This window comes from Symsagittifera roscoffensis, chromosome 7 (genome assembly GCF_963678635.1).
Source record: "Symsagittifera roscoffensis chromosome 7, txSymRosc1.1, whole genome shotgun sequence".
NCBI lineage: Eukaryota > Metazoa > Xenacoelomorpha > Acoela > Convolutidae > Symsagittifera > Symsagittifera roscoffensis.
Genome location: NC_087068.1, coordinates 32,509,490 through 32,529,539, shown reverse-complemented (window position 1 = coordinate 32,529,539; position 20,050 = coordinate 32,509,490). Strand labels below are relative to the sequence as shown.

At 35.5% G+C, this 20,050-nt stretch overlaps 1 protein-coding gene across 3 annotated transcripts; it reads right to left on the bottom strand.

The window, feature by feature from the left end:
- LOC134851518 (uncharacterized) lies at positions 1-20,050 on the bottom strand. 3 transcript variants are annotated; one of them, XM_063867642.1, is made up of 14 exons: positions 19,946-20,050; positions 19,768-19,864; positions 19,234-19,377; positions 9,882-9,985; positions 9,545-9,660; positions 9,255-9,340; positions 9,121-9,185; positions 8,675-8,869; positions 8,384-8,537; positions 4,003-4,321; positions 3,377-3,925; positions 1,680-2,854; positions 1,129-1,231; positions 1-204 (listed from the first exon to the last, which is right to left on the bottom strand). In XM_063867642.1, exons 1-14 carry the CDS (start codon positions 19,972-19,974, stop codon positions 98-100), a joined length of 3,243 nt encoding a protein of 1,080 aa, XP_063723712.1. In that variant the 5' UTR covers positions 19,975-20,050; the 3' UTR covers positions 1-97. The 3 variants fall into 3 exon arrangements, with proteins under 3 accessions (XP_063723712.1, XP_063723713.1, XP_063723714.1); XM_063867643.1 differs by having other exon boundaries at positions 19,589-19,864; positions 19,936-20,044; XM_063867644.1 differs by having other exon boundaries at positions 19,589-19,864; positions 19,946-19,973.

Sequence of the window (20,050 nt, the reverse complement as noted above, 5' to 3'; positions counted from 1 at the left end):
TTTCCGCCAGAAATTATAATCAGATATAAATCAATTCAAAGAAGAACAGAACATACAATATGAACATATTTACAAATTGAGAGATATTGAAATGAGTTTATTTTGGTTTGAGAATTTTGACTAGCGTCTCTAGGCGTTCTTTCTCGGCACAAGCTTTTTCGTACGCACTAAGGAGCTCTCGGTCAACTGCATTGGTCGGCGAATCTATAAAATTAAAATTTCACATTTCTCCGGTACATAATTTTCAGCATAGAGCATACATAGCCAACAGACAGTTGAAGTCTCAATGAACTCAAAGATACTTAAAATATTTGAATTAATTCGTTTTAAAAATTTCAAATTTCTGGTTTTAACATACGAGTTTCGAGAGACTGCAAACAAGAACCTTTTATGATTGAAACTTTTTTGAACATAGCCAATCGAAGATTGGAAAAGAGTAATGAATGCAATGTACATAAAAAACACTGATTTTCTTGAAAAAATCTCAACTTTCGAATTTCAAAGAAAAAAGTAAATGCCTTTTAGCCCTTTGAATTATGGCGCTTTTTTGATAACATGAATTCAACTTGAGAAAACTGGATCAAAAGATAAAGTTTTTATTCCGCTGGAAATCTAAAAGTAAATTCCACTTTCGAAACTAGAAATCGTTCACGTTTTTTGCGCCCTTTCCATGTTCGTACTTAGAGAGTGCTATTTACGTCACTTTTAGCAGATGAATTTTAACTGAACTCAAAAAGTGCATTATACCTAAGTGCATCAATATTTTCCGGGAAAAAAATCAGCAAAACCTATATAAGAGTCTTCACTAGGTTCATTACTCTTAATAAAACTACCCGAACTGGGAAACCTTAAAATAAAAAACCCTTTCTCAATCTCGTTATGAACGTTTTTTTTGCACTTTCTTCATAGGATAGCAGATTTTTTTCTTCCTTTTAGCAAATGAATTTGCATTCAGCTGAAAAAGACGAAATTGAAAAAGCGAAAAAACAAACTTGAGCGTTTACAAAGACTTTTTTCATAATAAATACACTTCATCTTATTAAGTATGTTCACTTTGCTTACTGACACTTAATAACCCATTCAACAAATTCTCTGAAAAGTCAAGGGAAGACAGCAAACAAAATCTACCTAAGACATTGTCTTCTTGCGATGTGTTTTCGTGGTCACTTTCCATAAGAACTCGCTCCACTTCACTGTCGGATATCTCCTCCGCGTCACTGGAACCCTCGCCCTAAACCACACGAATAGGTGTCAAGGAAACAAACTATCGAACATATGTGATAGCTAAGACTTTTTCTCCAGATAAATTTATAAATTCATAACAGACAGTTGTAAAAGAGTCAATGAGTGCAAGTAAACAGAAAACAACACTGATGTGTTTTGTTTTTAATTTCAAATTCCGAATCTCAAACAAAAACCGACTCTTAATGATTCAAATGAGCTTTTAAAAAAAATTTTTACCTGGTAGATACCGTTTTTTATTTCAAGTATTCTATAGCAGCGAATTAATCCCCCTGCCGAAGCTGATACAATTTGATTGCTCAGATCCAAGGAATATGTTAGATCTATTACAATCAGCACTCGCAATTAATTAAAAGCGCAGCATTGTCAGCAAAATGGATCGAACAACGAACAGCTTTTCTTGAAGTTAAGAAAAGGATAAGTACTCTGTTACTTACGCTCGCACATATGGAGCCATTAATTGAAGTTCCTTCCACGTCATCAATAGCCTCTTCTGTTGTCCCATCTCTTTGTTTGACTGTTTCCACGCCTGAAGATTTTTCTTTTCTAGCTGGTATGCTTTGCTGTTCTTCGCCTTCTGTTTGTACAAATGCATCACTGAAAGTTCGATTAGGTTCGGAGACCGCAGAAGTATTTACAATTGTATCATCATTCTGCTGATTCCCTTGAAATAAGACTTCAACAGAAACCTGGGTACCAATTTCTCTTATGTTTCTTCTCTGATTTTCCTTTAGATAATCATGTGACCCTTTAGGATTCGCTAGTTCCTGAGACAAGGTCGACACTTGATCAGCAGTCGATAAACTTTCGCAAACTGATTCAGTTTCAGCTTCAAAGTCTTCCGAATAATTATAATTGGCCGAGTGCCTGTAATAATTTTCAACTTCAGTTTGCACAGCTGAACTGGATGTTTCCGCTTTAGATGTTAAATGCACACCGGACTCTTTGGTTTCGGACCCATAAGGACCTATTCGTGATATTGATCCATTTTCTACAGTTTCATCTATGTTCTGAGATTCTTGCGCTGCCTCAGACCCTATCGTTTCATTGGACTCCTTAGATACAACAGGTGTCAGCTCCTCTGAATTGATAGCTATGACTTCTCTAAACATACTTGATTCGCGAAACACACACTGTTCAGGAACAGCAACATGCAGTTTCAGATCGACATGTTTAAGTCTAGGCTTTGTGACAACATGGTCACTTTTGCACCACATTAAAGTGTCGGCTGATGACTTGATAACACTCACTAAACAAGGAAGGTCCTTTTTAGATACTGATTCAACCTTTTTGCTCTGGGTGGAAACTGATTTAACATTATCCAATTCTAGCTTTGAAACGGGAATGTTTATCTTTTCATGGATCCTGTCGTTTTCCCGAGTCTGATGTTTCACTTCAGTAACTTGAAAAGAAGACTTCGCTGGAGCTAGTGGTGCCTTTTGCAGTTTGGTCTTCTGGTGACTTCTTTTCTTTGGCACAAAGTGAATCTTTTCGGCAACTGAGTCGTCAATAAGGTTTTCTCGTTTGTCCTGTGAATTTGGTAATTGAAGAGGCACCTGCTGTCCACTCGCAGTTGATACAATGCTTATCGTTGATGCATTCAATGTTGTGTCTAAAAATTTATCGGACAGAAATTAGAGCGGATATTTTTAACGCACGTTACCACACATTATTTATTCCATAGCAGTTATTTTTACCCTTTTCCCAAAAGTTTACAAGGTCAACCAGTTTGAAGAAAAAATACGAAAAATAAGTGTTATACCGTGATATGTTACAATAGGTGGTAATTTTGAGTATAGTGCATGTCTTACATTTGAGAACTATAATGCATAATATAGTCATTTCATTATCAATCAATTGTACCTGCTACTATGTTATTCAAAAAATTAAATTTTACACTTCTGTTAGAAGTATAACACAAAGCTATCCAGCTATTTGCTTGAAGCTGCCACCTATTGTAACATATTGTACTTCAGAGATTTTCTTTATAGATACTCAGTGATCTGTATATAACTTTCCTAACACGCATATATTGGTCACATTTGTAAGCACAAATTTTCAACCGATTCTTATGCTTTATAACTGATTTGTAAATTGATTCTTAAAGTTTTAACTCGATTAGATTTTTATTTGCCTTCTAAATTGGTGCTAGTCTCAAGTGAAGACACATGTGTGATCGTCGAGTCCAAACTTCTCAATTTTTGCCCCAGATGACTCCTCTGTTGATGATTAGCACCACCTTCAGATTTGTTAGGTCTTTCTCTGCTGCCGCGGAAACCTTTGCACTCCTGTGAACTTCTGGGAGACACTGGTGGTACATGGACAGCAACATTCGAACTATCGTTATAACTATTGCCAACGTCTCCCATTGATGCTACAGCAGGTGTATTATACACAGGGGGATTGATATAATGATGACTTTGGCGTGATGTTGGGGGTAAAGGATACATGTGGGAGTTAGGATGACTAGGTGCCATAAAGAATGGTTGCATTTGATACTGGTTCTGATGAGTGAAACCACAGCTATGATTCATACTAGAAGACGGCATGGGGTAATTGACATGCTGTGAGCCAAACGGACCGCTCATCCAAGAGGGCATCGCTGAATACTGCAATTGTTGGTGATCTCTACTCTGAGCAAGTGAAGATGATGCTGATTCGTTAATTGAAAAGCCTTGTTCATCTAAAAACAACATAAATTAAACCATGCTGTCCAGTCACCGCCAATTTGCACTGTCAAAATCACAAAATAACATTCACTTAGTGTTCTTTTGATGCGCTGAATATCGGTTTCAACAGCTCCTACGTTTCCTTCAGTCTGACAAGCAAAATCCAGCGTATCAATTGTTTTCTTTTCATTTCGCGCCTCGATTTTCCGATTTCTTTCACCAATTTCGTTAGTTTCGGTATAAGATAACGAAGACCCTCCTTCCAATGTATTCACAACAGCATCCAAAATATGACCTCTATGTGGTTTAGCTCCATCGGTTAGCCCTGGTCTCTCTGACGAGGCTACTTCTGATGATTTCAGTTTGGCACGCAATTCAGATAACGAAACAATGGTGGTTCGCTGTCTTTCCTAAATATAGTCAGTCAAACCTAAGATTGGCACTATCAATCTCATTCTTTTCGCTCGTATTGAAATCACATCAGCTTAAATTATACATTTTCTCTCAAGTCAAGCTGCGGTATGATAAAAAATAATCATTTTTGCCTCGTTTGAATTTGAGGAGCGTAGTTTAAACACAGAGGTAAAGCGGAGCTTCGCACCACTTGCGATACAACACAAACATAATGAAAATGCAGAAGAAATGAAAGTCGAAAAAAAATTAAATAAGTTGACTAAAATTAGGTGAACCAAAATTTTCATGTGTCTCGATAAAAGATAACTAGAGGCCCAGTTAAAGCTGGATGTAGCTGTTTGATATTTTTGGAATTTGCAATACAGACACGGGTTGAAATATGCAATTTACAAAGGTTTTCTCTGACCCTCAGGTTACAATTTGCGAAACAATATTGCCGGTCGTAAAGAACCCCAAAATTCTTGGTGTAATTTTTGTCGCTCCACTAAATTTTGCCGAACACTGCAAACGCACAGTAAGCAAAGCCATGCGCAGGCTATTGGTCCTGAAGGCGCTGTTTGCTTCAAACTGGTGTCAGTCGAAACAGACTTTAAATATTACCAACAAAACTTTAATCAGACCAATCCACACGAAACCTGTCCAGCTTGGACTCACGCAGCGAGTGAAAAGTTCATGTAAAAGGCGAATGTTGCAAAATGCAGCTCTGTGAATAGTGACTGCGCGTTCAAAGATGAGCCCCATTGACCACCTACTTTCAGAGTTCAAACTATTTATGTCAAAAATCACCACAAACTCCTTGCCTCACAGTTCGTCCTCAGGACCTACTTGCCAAGAAGCCCCTCCATTTTTAACTCACCCCCAACCACCTCGTCAGCAACGCGTGAAAATCTTAAACTCTTATAACGAGGAACTTGAACAAACTTTACTATAAGCAAACGGGTGTGACTCTTACTGATTTTAACCACCTAAAGCGTTCATAAACAGCAATTTTAGAACACTTGTAAAGAACACACACACACACACACAAACCGAGTGCAGAAAACCATTGACGAATCACCCCCGCCAAAAGTTCTCCCCTTAAGACCCCAGAAGTTTCAAAAACTGAACAGACCCTCCCTCGCCCAAATAAGATCAGGATACAGCCCCTACTTAAATACTTATATGAAAAGGATAGATCCAAATGTCCCTCCAAACTGTCCCTTCTGCCTTGCTCCCCACAATCCGCTACACTTATTCACTGTCCCCAAACAAAACAAACTTGACCTCATTAGACATGTGACTTCGGCCGACGGAGGTCGCAACGTTCCTCAAACTCGGCGAGAGCCTGCCGGACGCGCCCCAGACAACGGGCTAATGACAAAAATAGAAAAAGGAAAAAAAAATGTGTGAACCAAAATTTCATGTGTCGATAAAAGATAACTAGAGAACACTTGTAGGCTTAAAAATTAGACTTTGCCCAAAATCTTTGTTGCTTCTTTACTAAAACAAATAAGAATGAAAAATTTTGAGAAAGCATCTTCCCAAAGACAAAACTTAACCAAAATAAAAATTACAGGAAAAAAGGAGTTGCAGCATGTGCAGAAAAAATTCTCGCAAACAGTTTTTTTGATTGAATGCTTCATCTCGTAATTAATTGAGTAATTTCTAAGAAAATCAAACAATTTAAAAAAAACGGTCAACAGTTAGAAAACTGGACTTCGCTAAATCAATTAATTTTTTTTGCAATGATAAGGTTGTGGCCGTTTAAGCAGAAACGATTTCCCAAACTGGGTTTCTCGCTTGAGCCCGAACACTTAACTTAATAAAAGGAGTAGTTACCGAGAAAAGTCAAAAATTTTCAAAAAACTGGATAAAAGATCTGTTTAAAATCTGTTCTTTTGATTCAACGCAAAAACTCAAGATGAGAGGGTAGTTTTCGAGAATGGTTTCAAAAGACGGTTCAACAAACCAATTATTGACTTTTTCGAGGGCCATTACTTTTGCTTTACCATAAAAAGTTGGACGTAGGTGATAAAGCAGAGAGCTTTCCACAACCTGTTGTTTCTATTGAATCCATATATCAGATTTAGGAGGGTCGTTTTCGAGAAAAGGCAAAAAAAACTTAAACTGCCCAAAATTTGAAATTTTTGAGGGCTGTTAGTTTTTTTTATGGAATGAACCCAAAATCTCAGATTTCGGTGGAAAGGTTTTGAAAAAAGTCAAAAAGAAAAAAAAAACTGTAAAAAATATAAAATTTGATTGTTCCGAAGGCCATGACTTTTTGGACGTAAATAGCCCATTAACCAGAGGAGCTTTTCATAACCGTTTTATCCATTGAACCCAAAATTGTTGAAGATTTTTTGAAAAATCGAAAAAACCTAAAAATATGGGTCAAATATTCCCCAAAACAGCCTTTTTTTTAAGGCTGTAGACAGTAGGGTAAAATAAAAAAAGACCATGAATTCAGCAGGCGCACAGAAAATAAGCGGTTTTTCCATTGATACGTCTTTTTTGAAATTTAATTGACAAACTTTTTTTGAGAAGCTTTCGGGAGTTTTTTTTCTTCATTTTTTTGCAAAAATTGTAGTTGAAGCTTCTAAAAAATTTCCGCAACCTTCAAAAAAGTTAATAAAGCCCCATACATTTTCATAATACCTGATTTTGTCCATGAGAAATGTTTTGGCCGCCGAAATAACAATATAACTTGACTAAGCCGGTAAAACATCAGCTGAAACCATTTAGTTGGAAAAAAAATTTAAAAAAAAAACAAAATTATTCAAAATCAGACTTGGTTAAATGACAAATTACAGAACTTTCAATTATTTTTAAAAAAAACTTTGTATCAAAAAAATCCATACTTCACAAAGTAGGCCGATAATATAAAGGTTGTTTTTAAAAAAAAAAACGAAAAATAAACCGACGGAAAGCAGGCTGAAAACAATAAACATTGGGTAATCGCAAGGGTAAAAAAAGATAATATTAAAAGTCAAGGTTTATAAAATTACAAATTATAGGAGTAAACGAAAGATTAAAAAGAAATTGCAATAAATGCAGACAGCAAAAAAAATCGCCAAAAAAATGTGGCAATTACGCCAACAAAACATAAGCAGATAAAAAACAAGCCCACGTTTTTTTAAACTGAATACTTCCCATTTTCGCATACAAAAAGAAAACTAGATCCGATATTAGTGCCTTGAGGTACACGCCTTTTGACTTCCGACCGTTTTTTGAATCGAAGAATTTGCCGTTTGAAAAACAGGTCCTCTTCAGATTCGAACCCGGGACCTTTGCCGTCCCAGGCACATTCGTTGCCTCCAGACTAAGTGTACCGGAGACGCTTACAAATTTGAATTCATTCTGAACCAAGATACCAAGTGATTCAGTTAAACAAGTTGCTAACCCGAAAGAACTTTATATTGCAATTTGCTAATCGCAAGCGTAACTGCAACTGGTTAATGAAAAGCGAACTTGAAAACCCAAATTTTCACAGCAAACATTAGCGTTAAAATTAAGTAGGCGGATAGCGCTATTTCGTGCTATATAAAATAGACACTAAATTGTAAAAAAAATGAACGCAGAAGAGAAACAAGGATAGCCGGTTGCTGGGCAAGTTGCACATGATGTAACGACCACATTCTCAAAAAAAAAGTGTCTTTCTTGTATGTGTAATGGTAGAGCTATACGAACGCGTAGAAATTTAGTCAATTAGGCATCGTTCCAATTGTCTTCAAAAATAAATAAACAAAAAAATGTTTCAATTTTTGCACTTAAAATTTTAGTCATTTCTAACCAGAGAAGCGCTAAATGAAGGTTTCAAAATTAGTTTTCCTTTGAGTAAACTCAAGTTCTCTTTAGCTCAAATTGCTTATTTTCATAAATAACGAACGTTACTCGATCGCTTAACTTGCTAGAAATTGGAAAAATTTCAAACCGGTTTTTCTCAGTACTGGGAGAAAGTTTTATAATGTTCGAATCACGAATGAAATGGCACCAAAAAAAAGTAAGAAAAAAACTAAAACACCCGAATACGAAGTTCCACCCTATTTTCAGGGTATGAATAATAGATATAACCAACTCACATCTATTTCTGTGAAAGGTTTCTCTGCAGATGTCAATCCGTGCCATCTTTTTGATTCCGGTGGATTCGAATTTTCAGACTGCATTTGCTTGAATACTCTTCTCTCAGTGGCTAGCCTCGTTGGGTGTTTGGCACCCTCTATCTTCCGTCTCAACCTAGGAAAAAATTGAAAATGACTCGATAACATACGCATCAGCATTTTCGTATATGATTTCTAAAAAATTTGGTTCGAGCTGATTTTTTCAGAAGCTCTATAAGTTCAAACATAGGCGGCAAATTACTTGTGGTCTACCTCCATTTATAGAGAATGTCGTCCTCTTTCTTGATTGGCCCTCCCTTGGCGTTGAGTTTGGCCACTGATAACTGCCCAAACACGTCTGCATCTTTTGACTTCTGAGTCTGATTTCCACCATGCGAGCGCTGTTCTGTCAGGAGCGAGTCTCTGTCGTGCGAAACACTCGAAGAGACAGACACCGACAGACTTTGACTGCAAATAAAACCATGAAACTGCTTAATCACAAGGGAAAGAACAAAGATATGGTTGTTCAGTTCTCCAAGTACAGCCACCGTTGTAATTTTATGGGTATTTTCTGAATATAACATGTAGATTCACTTATCATAAAAAGTGTGACTCGAACCACCGTCCTCAGGTTGGAGGCATTAGCTATTTCGTATCTGCTCGCTCTTCTTCTAGAGAGCAATTAATTTCACATTAATTTCTAGGTTTGTGCAACTGACCTGGTTGAAAGAAGTTGTTCGATTCTCCGGTTAAGTTCTTCCAAGTTTTCCCCCGAGTCCTTTTGCTGAATTAAAAACTTTGTTCGGAAAACGCTTGTCAAAACTAACGTCGAATTAATCTGACCAATACAAACCGTTTCAGCGACTGGTATGTTTTGAGCACTGGAGTCTTTGGTTTTCGATAGTTGTCGTGACAGCAATGAACTCGATTCAGTGAAGCCTAAAACAATAGCACAACTTAAATCGATAACTTTTTTTTCTACGCATACAACATTTTATCATCGATTAGAAGCGCCAACTTTACTAAGGTATTCTGATTCAAAAAACATTTTAGGTGGCTGATTTATTTCAACTTTCTGCTTCATTTCGCCTGAAGATAAACAGGTATCTTATAATGCTTACAAATTAGCCAAAACAGGCGTACCTGGATGATTAGACGTCTCAGCTAAAGAGGTCATCGTTATCGGCACTATTTTATCCTTTTCAGTCGCTCTTTCTTGTCTGCTTCTAGCAGGAGCTCGTCGAAAGTTATCAATGTACCTGAGACAATAAAAAATCAACATTGAGCGTCAAAAAAGCTAGCAGATGAATAGTTCGATTAGCAAATTACTTTTATAGCTCACATTTAGTGAACCTAGACGAAACTTTTTACGTTCGTTGTTAAAACACTAGAAAAGACCTAAGGACGCGCGGAAAACAAAAGACTTTACTTTCTTCAAATCAAGATAGTAGTCGAGGGAAAAGATATTTAAAGTCCTCACCTTGACATTATGGTTGGTTTTTCACCGCTGCCACCTGTCTGATTTACTTCCCACGATGCCTTCTCGGTTTTTTCAATTTCTTCTTTTATTGCTATCACCCCGTCCTATTAACAATATACCGCCGAAATTAAGAAATTCATTCTTCTTTTCTTTTCATATTTCAAAGTTTTTGTTTCTAGGCCACGAATAAATTATGAACTGCAGATGAATCAGTTGGTTATTAGTTATCTTAACTGTTTCAGACTGAAGTATGGCAACTCATTACAATTTAAGAAATATTCGTATCCCAGTCAGAAGCATCCGGCATGCTCTCGCCGAGTTCAAGGAACGTTGCGACCTCCGTCAGTCGAAGCCACAAGCCTATTGGGGTCAGGTTTAATCTATTTTGGGGACAGTTAACTAAGTCTAACGCAATGTGGGAAGCAGGGTAGAAGGGGCAGTTTGAAGTGACTATTGGGACTATACTAATCATATATGTATTTAGGTAGGGGCTGTATCCTAGTCTCATTTGGGCAAGGGTGCGCCTAGTCAAGCATGGCAGTGTCGGTTCAGTTTTTGAAACTTCTGGGAGTGTTAAGAGGAGAACTTTGGGCGGGTGGCTTCGTCTACGGCTCTGCAGTCGGTTGTTGTGAATATTATTCACACATGTTTTAACATTGCTGCTTCTGAGCCCTCTTAGGCGGTTAAAATTGTTCACAGAGTCACACTCGTTTTTTTCTAGTAAAATATGTTCAAGTTCCTACTCGAATAAAAGTTTAAGATTTTCGCGCATTTCTGGCAATGCGATAGAGGGTCAAAATGTAGGGGGCTTATATTAGCAAGTAGGTCCTCTGGAAAAACTGGGAGGCAATTAGTTTGCGGTCATTTCTGAAATAAATAGTTTGAACACGCAGACACTATCCGCAGAGCTGCAGTTTAATTATGGATGTATCACTCGTAGCGTCAGACTAAGCCTGACAGACCAGGTCCAGGATTGATCCGATTAAAATTTTGAAGGTCACACGATTAAAAATTTGAAGGTCTCTTGATATTCAGCGCATGGTTTTGCTTGCTGTGCGTTTGCAACATACGGAAAAACTTAGGGAATGCTTAAAAACACCAAGAATTTTGGGATGCTTCACGACCGGCAATACTTTTTCACAAATAGTAACCTTGAGGACAGAAATAAACTCTTGGCTATGCGACGTAAGAAGACTTCAAGAGCCCTTTGTAGATGGAAATTCAAGCGATTTACAAGTTAAAAAAAAGTCATGCAAATTAATTTAAATAACTCTAAGTAACAAACGCACGTTTTATGTCGCGTGACTGGAAAAAAGGGTGAAATCATCGGAATCGGGCAGAAGTTTGACTTCTGGAGGGGAGTTGGGTGCATTCACGTAAAAACTTGAAAGGAGTAAGCGCGAGGACAACCTTGGGGGACGCCTGTACATACCATCTTGGGTGAAGACAACCCCCCTAAATTGCGTTTTGGCTTTCCTGCCGTTCCGATAATTTATAGGATTTATGTGAACTATCTGGCAGTGGTGCCATGAGTAAGTTCCAGTAATGCGCAATGGCAAAGCAAGTCAAATGTTTTGGATAAATCTAACGTGACTAACACAGTAAAAAGGAATATGCGCGATGTCGGAACCTGTCAAAAGTTTCGGATAAAGCTAAGGTGGCTAGCACAGTTCTTCCAGGTGGTCTTTTGCAATTCAAATTGTTGCTGATAAACAGTCCAAGAATTGATAGCACCGTTTTGTTGCTGATAAACAGTTCATGAATTGATAGCACTGTAGTGGTGGAGTCGAGGGGACGAAAGTCGTGCTGATGGTCAGCTTTACGGAGATTCTTTGTAAGACTAGGATGGATTAAAACATTAAAAATTTTCACTGCTGGTCTTAAACTAGACGGAGCGGTAACAGTCCTATAATTTAACGTCTTTGGTTGCTTTTGATAGAGGGACTACTTTTGAGTTCTTCTATATTTCAGGTATTTTCGCAAACATTTAGGACAAGTTAGAAGTATGTGTTAAGCGATTGATGGCAGTTGGTCCCGGATGTTTGATGTGTACCATTGGGCCAATTTCTTTTGATGACTTAGCTGCTTTGATTGCCTCTTCTGTTTCGTAGGGGAGAAAAATTTGTGGATCGCTAAGCATTTATTTTAGGATTTTAAGTCGTTTTGCTTTTTGATTTATGGGTTTGGAGTATTGTGTTAAAAGCGTTTGCTATTTGTTTATCCTCTGATACTCTTTTCTTTGATACGCTTTCTTGGAAACTTTTCGGCGACGTAAACGTCTTTCAAAAAGCCAATTCTGCAAAATTTCTTCAGTGAGCTCGAACTAGTTTGCTTAATTAAAACTTATGACGAATTTTGCTGCCGAAGGACTTGATTAAGTTCATCGCAACATTTCTACCGTAGTTATTCAAACAAAACAGAAGCCAACTTCAATTTTAAAATTTTCATCAATCGCTAATAAAACAAAACACAATGAATTTAACCAATAAATTTACAGCTAAACAGCTATAAAAAAAATACAATCAATTATGAAACAAAAACTCGGGTCGGGGCCTTAATTCATATTTCAAATAAGCTTACGAACCGAGTTTTTTGAAGCAAAATTGATTGTCCAACTAAACTCCATAGTTTTTTAGCTGCAAATTTAATGGTTAACTTCATTGCGTATTGTTTTATTAGCAACTGACGACACCGTTTAAATTGAAAAAGTTTAATGGAACTTTTTTGGCTCCAAGTCATTGACTCCTGTTTTGTTTTAATATCTACGGTAGAATTGTTGCGATCAAATTATTTAATAATTTAAGCGACATTTCGACTCAAATGACTTTCGTCCCAAAACAACACAAGGCTTGACTGTGATGTATTTGATGTATTAGAGTCTCTTTCTGAGAACACCAACAATCTATTTACGAAACATGACTATCAGACGCATCTTCTGGAATCTGCTTGAGTGGACATATTCACTCGGATGAGCAGCCGAACAACGGTGGATAAGCAGAGCGAGGAGACTACAAGATGTCAAATGGTGAGAGTCATCAGGGGACTAAGAACCATCTGTAATTGCCTGGACATGATGACTACGACATGGACATGATGACTACTACATTTTACATCGGGGACTAAGAACCATCTGTAATTGCCTGGACATGATGACTACGATGCGCAGATTCTGGAAAACTTTATTTGTAATTATATCAATGCATCTGAAATTGGGCTAAATATTGTGAAAGACGGCGATCAAAGAATCAACTTAACAGCAAGGCGAGAAAATGCCAGGCGGCTGAGAAAAATGAAGTGTTTCACTACTAAAAACGTATGCTAAACAATTAACAGATAAGTGAAACGGAAAAATGATTTTTCGCTGTAGCCACCAATTTACTACTTAATGGCTGAAAATATCTTCATCAACACTTAACGAGCTTTTCATAGGGTTTTAAATACGGCAGAGACGAAATTCAATAATGCTTTGCAGACATCAATATGAAAACTGACTGACATACCAGATAGTATTTTTAACAAGAACCAATTTTTACGGCAGCATAAATGAATATGGACAAAGCTTACACAGGGCGAATCTAGCACTTTCTCGAAGGGTCGGGGTTTTACGTTAGAGGTAAATCATTCGACTACTTTTTGATCGCGTTAAATCATAAAAAAAACACGTTTTTCAAAAAGAGAATAAAATTTTATCAATGCATGTCGATGATGTAACAATAAGCTACATTAAGCAACTGCTGAAAAAAAAAAACAAATTTCTAAGCTGAAAGCAAACTATAACAGTTCAAACAACTTTAAACATTTAAAGAATGCAGTCAACATGGTGAGCTATTTTGGTTTATCTGCAAAAACAATCTCGACATGAAACTTATTTGCTCTTCCAATTAAAAGAGCCACCCATACGAGTCCTCTTTTCTCAAAAGAGCTACCTTTTCTTTTCTCAAGTTTTGTGTTTGGATATGTTTCCTTATTGAAACAAAAAAAATGTTCCAACTACAAAACTCACTACAAAATAATGTTAGGCCATGTTTCAAAAAACCTATAAACGCATTGTTTCCCATATCATTAAAAAAAAATTGTGTCACTATTTAAACCATCAGATGAAGTGATTGAATGAGCAACGTCGCCTTTAGAATATTCAACACAGAGGCAAAATTGAGCTTCGCAGCACTTGCGAGACAAAACAAAACACTTGCTATGTCGAAAAAAATCAGATGTCAAAAAACCTAGATCTATCAAAATGAATAAAAGTCACACAAAACACTATCGAGATTTTTAGCCCTTTGTACAAATCATAGGGGAGCATAAAAAGATGTTTTCCTAAAAACTACTCAAAAATAGGTCACTAAGCCGATAAAAAAACAGCGGAAATCATTTGGGCAGAATTACGTTTTTGAGCGAAATAAAAAAGAAAGGAAAATATACGAAGTCAAGGCTAGTAAAATTACAACGGCAGAAACACATCAAAACGCTAAAACAAACGCAACTACAGTGTAACTTGCGTACAATATTTAAAAAAAAACAATTCTATGATGTGGCAACTAAGCCGGAAAAAAACATGAGCAGACTACTAATAAACTGAAAAATTTTTTAAACCGTAATACTTGCCGCTTGAAAAAAAAACAAATTCTTTTAGACTCGAACCCAAGACTTTTGCCGTCCGAGGCGCATTCGTTACCTCCAGACTAAGTGGGCCAGAGACGCAAAAAATATCAGCAGCCATGCATCCGAAAAAAAAACTGAAAACTTATTTGCAAAAAAAAAAAATTCTAGCAGAAAAATTGGAATAGTTTTATTTCTAGGAAATTTTGGCGCCTATAAAAACCAGAAAACCAGGAACTATGTTTACCTTCATAGAAATGAAGAAAAAATATCAACAAATCTGCCATAAAATTACAAGTAAGCCGACAAAAATTGAGTCGAAATCAATAAAGCCGACAAACAAATAAACTTACATCTGAAAATCTTTTTCAGCTGTAAAACAATTATCACTTTAGACGTTGAAGCCAGCTTTTGAATTACAGCTTTTAGACGTGTATCTTGAGTTGAAATAGAGAACAGAGATACATTTGGAGACGAGCAAATTCCATTCATCCTGTGGACAAAGTTGTTTTGGGTAAAAAAAAGTCTAGTACCCGGTTGCAATACCCTTGCTTATCGCAAGGCTAATAACCACAAACTCATCTGAGTATGCAAAGAGAGACGATAAAAAACACAGCCTGGAAATAAAATAGGAAAAAAGGCTTCAAAAGTAATTCTGGAACATGAATAATAGCAGAGTTTGATTAAAAAAACTTCAATTATGCGAAACATCATCAGTGTTTTAGGCGAGTGTTATTCTACACATTCTTCAAGATCAAAATGTCGAAGTGCGAAAAGTTCTTCAAATAATTTAATTTCGAATTTCTCAGGGTTGATGAGGGCGATGGCCGAAACATGTCGCAACATCTGATTTAGGTTGTTTGTTCAAAAAAAAATTGTTGTCAGTTTCTTGGAAGAGTTTGCTGTAAAGTTTGATGCAGAAATTCAGAAAAATTTTCATCAGCATTATTGAAAGCATTACTATAACAAAAACGGTTTATTTCAAAGCAAATTATTTCAAAATAGAGCAGAGCGAAATATTTGCATGGTTATGTTTTGTCGGCTTAGTTCCCACATCAAATAATAATTTTTTTTTGCTGTACGCAAGTTACATTGTAGTTGCGTTTGTTTTAGTGTTTTGATTTTTTCCTGCCATTTGTAATTATACTAACCTTGACACCGTATGTTTTCTGTTTTTTAGTTTTTCGCTACAAAAAATTTTATTCTGCCCAATTGATTTCGGCTTAAAAGCAACAATATTTCGAAAAATAAGCAACAATATATACCAATTTGTAATCTAGTCCAGCATGCTGATGAAATTTGCAATGACATTTACAGAGTGAAAATTTGACTCTCGCTAAGAAATAACTTGAGATGCACATTTGGATACTCATTGAGTACTTTGAAGCTCATCATCTGCAGATAAAATATTCAGTGACTGAATCAATGGTTTTCAACAATTCATTGGATACATATTCGAATGCAAAAAAACAGGTAATGGCCCCAGACACATCATGTGAAGTGTCTAGGTCTGTTTATCGAAAAAAAAATTCCTTTTCAAAATCACTAACGCCATCAGATCTTTCTCAGTAATTCGAAACGAGCTGCCCATTTTAACAAATGAAACTATTTTAAAATCACTTGTTTTTAACCAGTCTGAGTAATCAAGTATATTTTTCTTAAAATCAATTGAAACTAGCGTGTAACGCACCACCGGTGCTTCGAACTATTGACAACTCTTTTGAGGGTAAGGGATTTCAAATTTTGAAAAAAAATCGGTAAGTTTCCTGAAAAATCACACAAAAAACGTCATATCTCGAAAACTACAAGGATTTGAGCAGTCATATTTGGAGGCAAGATTTCAGAGTGACATTTACAGAGTGACAATTTGACTCTCGCTAAGAAATAACTTGAGATGCACATTTGGATAATCATTGAGTACTTTGAAGCTCATCATCTGCAGATAAAATAATCAGTGACTGAATCAATGGTTTTCAACAATTAATTGGATACATATTCGAATGCAAAAAAAACTGGTAATGGCCCCAGAGACATCATGTGAAGTGTCTAGGTCTGTTTATCGAAAAAAAATTTCCTTTTCAAAATCACTAACGCCATCAGATCTTTCTCAGTAATTCGAAACGAGCTGCCCATTTTAACAAATGGAACTATTTTAAAATCATTTGTTTTTAACCAGTCTGAGTAATCAAGTATATTTTTCTTAAAATCAATTGAAACTAGCGTGTAACGCACTACCGGTGCTTCGAACTTTTGACAACTCTTTTGAGGGTAAGGGATTTCAAATTTTGAAGAAAAAAAATCGGTAAGTTTCCTGAAAAATCACACAAAAAACGTCATATCTCGAAAACTACAAGGATTTGAGCAATCATATTTGGAGGCAAGATTCGCAACTCATGAGAGAACCCTGACAGCACCCTACTAAAGGGTAAGGCATTTCAAATTCTGAAAACAAAAATTACATCAAGTTTTTTGAGAACTTAAGTTTTAATTTAGAAACAAAAAGATAATAGAAAAAAGATCTAAAAGAAGGATTGAAAAAAAAATCGAAAAAGGATTGAAGAAATTTAAGAAAAAGGGCAATCGAAAAAAAAAATAGAAAAAAAAACATCGAAAAGAAGGATGGAAAAAGATTGAAAAAGAAGGATCGAAAAAAGACAGAATAAAAACATCGAATATATTGAAAAAAAAAGATCGAAAAAAGATCGAAAAAGAAGGATTGAAAAAAAAGATAGAAAAAAATCGAAAAAGAAAGATTCAAAAGATTGAAAAAAAGATCGAAAAAGAAGGATAAAAAAAAAGGAAAAAAGAGAAAAAAGATCGAAAAAGAAAGATGAAAAAAAGATTGAAAAAAAGGATCGAAAAAGAAGGATTGAAAAAAGATAGAAATAAATTTTAAAAAGAAAGATAGAAAAAAAAGATCGAATAAGAAGGATCGAAAAATAATTAGAAAAAACATAGAAGAAAAAGATTGATAAAGAAGGATCAGAAAAAAAGACAGATAAAGAGAAAGAATTGGAGACAACCGTTTGACAGTAGTACTATTTTGAACTAAATCGTCGAAACCAAATTGAAAGTTAAAAAATTAGGAGATGGGTAGACAGACAATCAAATTAAATGAAAAAGCAGGTATACAGACAGACAGACTTAAATTGGCCTCAAAAAAATACTGAAAAATTATTGACCTAGCGGAAAACTAATTGAAAAATTTTCTTAAGCATTGCAATATATGATATAGCTTAAACATGAAAAAACTCCTTCGTTAAACATGCAAAATTATTATGCTTAAACATGGGAGATACTTGTCACTCGCATTTAAATATAGTATAGATTATAGATATACAATTGAACATTAAACTTAGATTCAGCAAAAAGAAATCCAATAGTTCGATTCACTTTAAAATAAAGCATAAATAATTGCCGACAATTAAAAATTAGAAAACTACCCATAGGCGATATCATTCTCTTTTTACAAAAAATTTTACAAAAGGTTACCGCGACAAATTAGTCACAGAGTAGAAACTGAACTGCGCAAAATCACGCGAGAAAACGACACAAAATAGCTCTAAACAAGGCCAACAGACACTTGCAAAAGAGTTAATGAACGCAAAAAAGAAACAAAAAAGACATTTTTTAAAAACCTTAATTCGAATTTCAAACAGTAAAACATATCGAATTTTAAGAGCAACTTATAATTGGAATTTTTTAAACTAAAATTAACCCATATTGAGAAAACTGGATTATAGGGAAAAGTTTTTGTTCCGCTGGAAAATCTGAAAATTAAAGTTCACTTTCGAAACAAAAAATCGATCTAATTTTTTCGCGCAATTTCAACTTTCATAATTGGAGAGTAATTTTTGCCCATCTAGCAAATTAGTGAATTGAAGTGTATATACACTTGAATGCATTTCTTTCGTTATTAGAGAACTTAAAGTATTTTTCTGAAAAAAAATCATCACGACTTATAAGAGTCTTAACTACGTTCCCCGACTCTTAATAATGCAGAAAACTGAAATAAGGGAAGAAAGGGCAAGTTAAACCTGCAGAAACATCTGCGATGTGCTGGAACCAAATCACCGACCTGGGCATTAAGAGTATCACGTCATGGGCGCTTGAAAGTATACAAATACGGATCACCAATAACCCGCTAGAACGCATGCGATTAAATTGCCAATGGTTTGCAGCAAAAAAGCAGCCAAATTAGCATTTTTCTCTGCAAGTTGGATTAGAAGAAAAAAAATAGTATTTGTATTTTAACGGTACGCTCACTAGCTCGCATGTGTAAACAATCAAGTCTTGTACGAAATTCAAACGTGAATTTGCAAAGTTTCCTATTTTGGAATAACAGAAGACCTACTAAAATTACTAATCTGCCAACTTATGGATGGTCTTTCGCTTCAAATTGAAATTGTTGAATCTTATTTTTTATTTGTCTTTTTATTTAATAATTTATTTAGATACCTATTTCTAAAACTCATTTCTTGAACTTGTACAGTAACTGACTGTTGCATATTGTATTTGCAGCGCAACATAAATTGTTATTGAAGTAATTAGTTGTATTGAAAAACAATAATATTGCATATCAAAAATTAATTTTTAGCTTTTAAAAATGGACACCAAATAATTGTTTCTATTAAAGTTAGCCTGGTATTATGCCATTGAAGGTAATATTAAACAGAATTTTCACATCAGTAAATTTCTTGCGTGGAAATAATTTCAAGCAATGATCAATTTGCATAACATTATTTAAACTTACCGATTCAAATGGATCCCAAATTTCTTCAGTGAGACGACTGGCGAATTCTTTCTCGTTCTCTTTTTTCAACCTCGTGACATGTTTTTTTAGGTTAAACTCAGCAGGATAGCTTCTATTTTGTACGTAGTCGTCATCGTCTGAGTCCTGAAAAAAAATTGACTTCGGCAAGAATTCAGAGAAAAACTCAATGAGAAAAAAAAGAGAAGTTACAGCATACCGTGCCCTTTCAACCCTAAAACACAAATGAAAGCTAGTTTTTTTTCAGAAATTACTGCATTACCTTACCCTTTTAAATTATAAAACCGCTCTAAACCTAGTTCATTTATCAATACTTTTCATGATCAAAAATACTCACCATTGTAAAGACGGTTCTTATTGTGCACTCTTATTGTTACTTTCGAAGTCGAATAATTTATGGTCTTCACTATTAGTTTTTTTGTGATGTCAATTTGATTGACATAACAGCAATTACACGTCAATACTTAGCTCATTCAATCTCATATAATAATAAAATAAAATTGCTGTTAATTTTACCGAATCTTCTTTGGAGCGCTGACGAGCATTGTTGGATGCAGACGGAAAATAAAAAGCTCTTGATTGCTTTCCTTTGTCATACAAGTTTTTGAATTCACTGAAATGCAGAAAAATGGTAATAATGTCAGTTTCCAGCCTTTATTATTCTAAATTTACAAACTTTCTGACCTTCGCCTACCTAGTTAGTTGAAACAGTGATTCTGCCATTTCCAGGGCACATTTTTGTCTATATACGAAGATTTACTTGTAATCAAACTGCTGACAGTTTATCTGAAAATTGCTA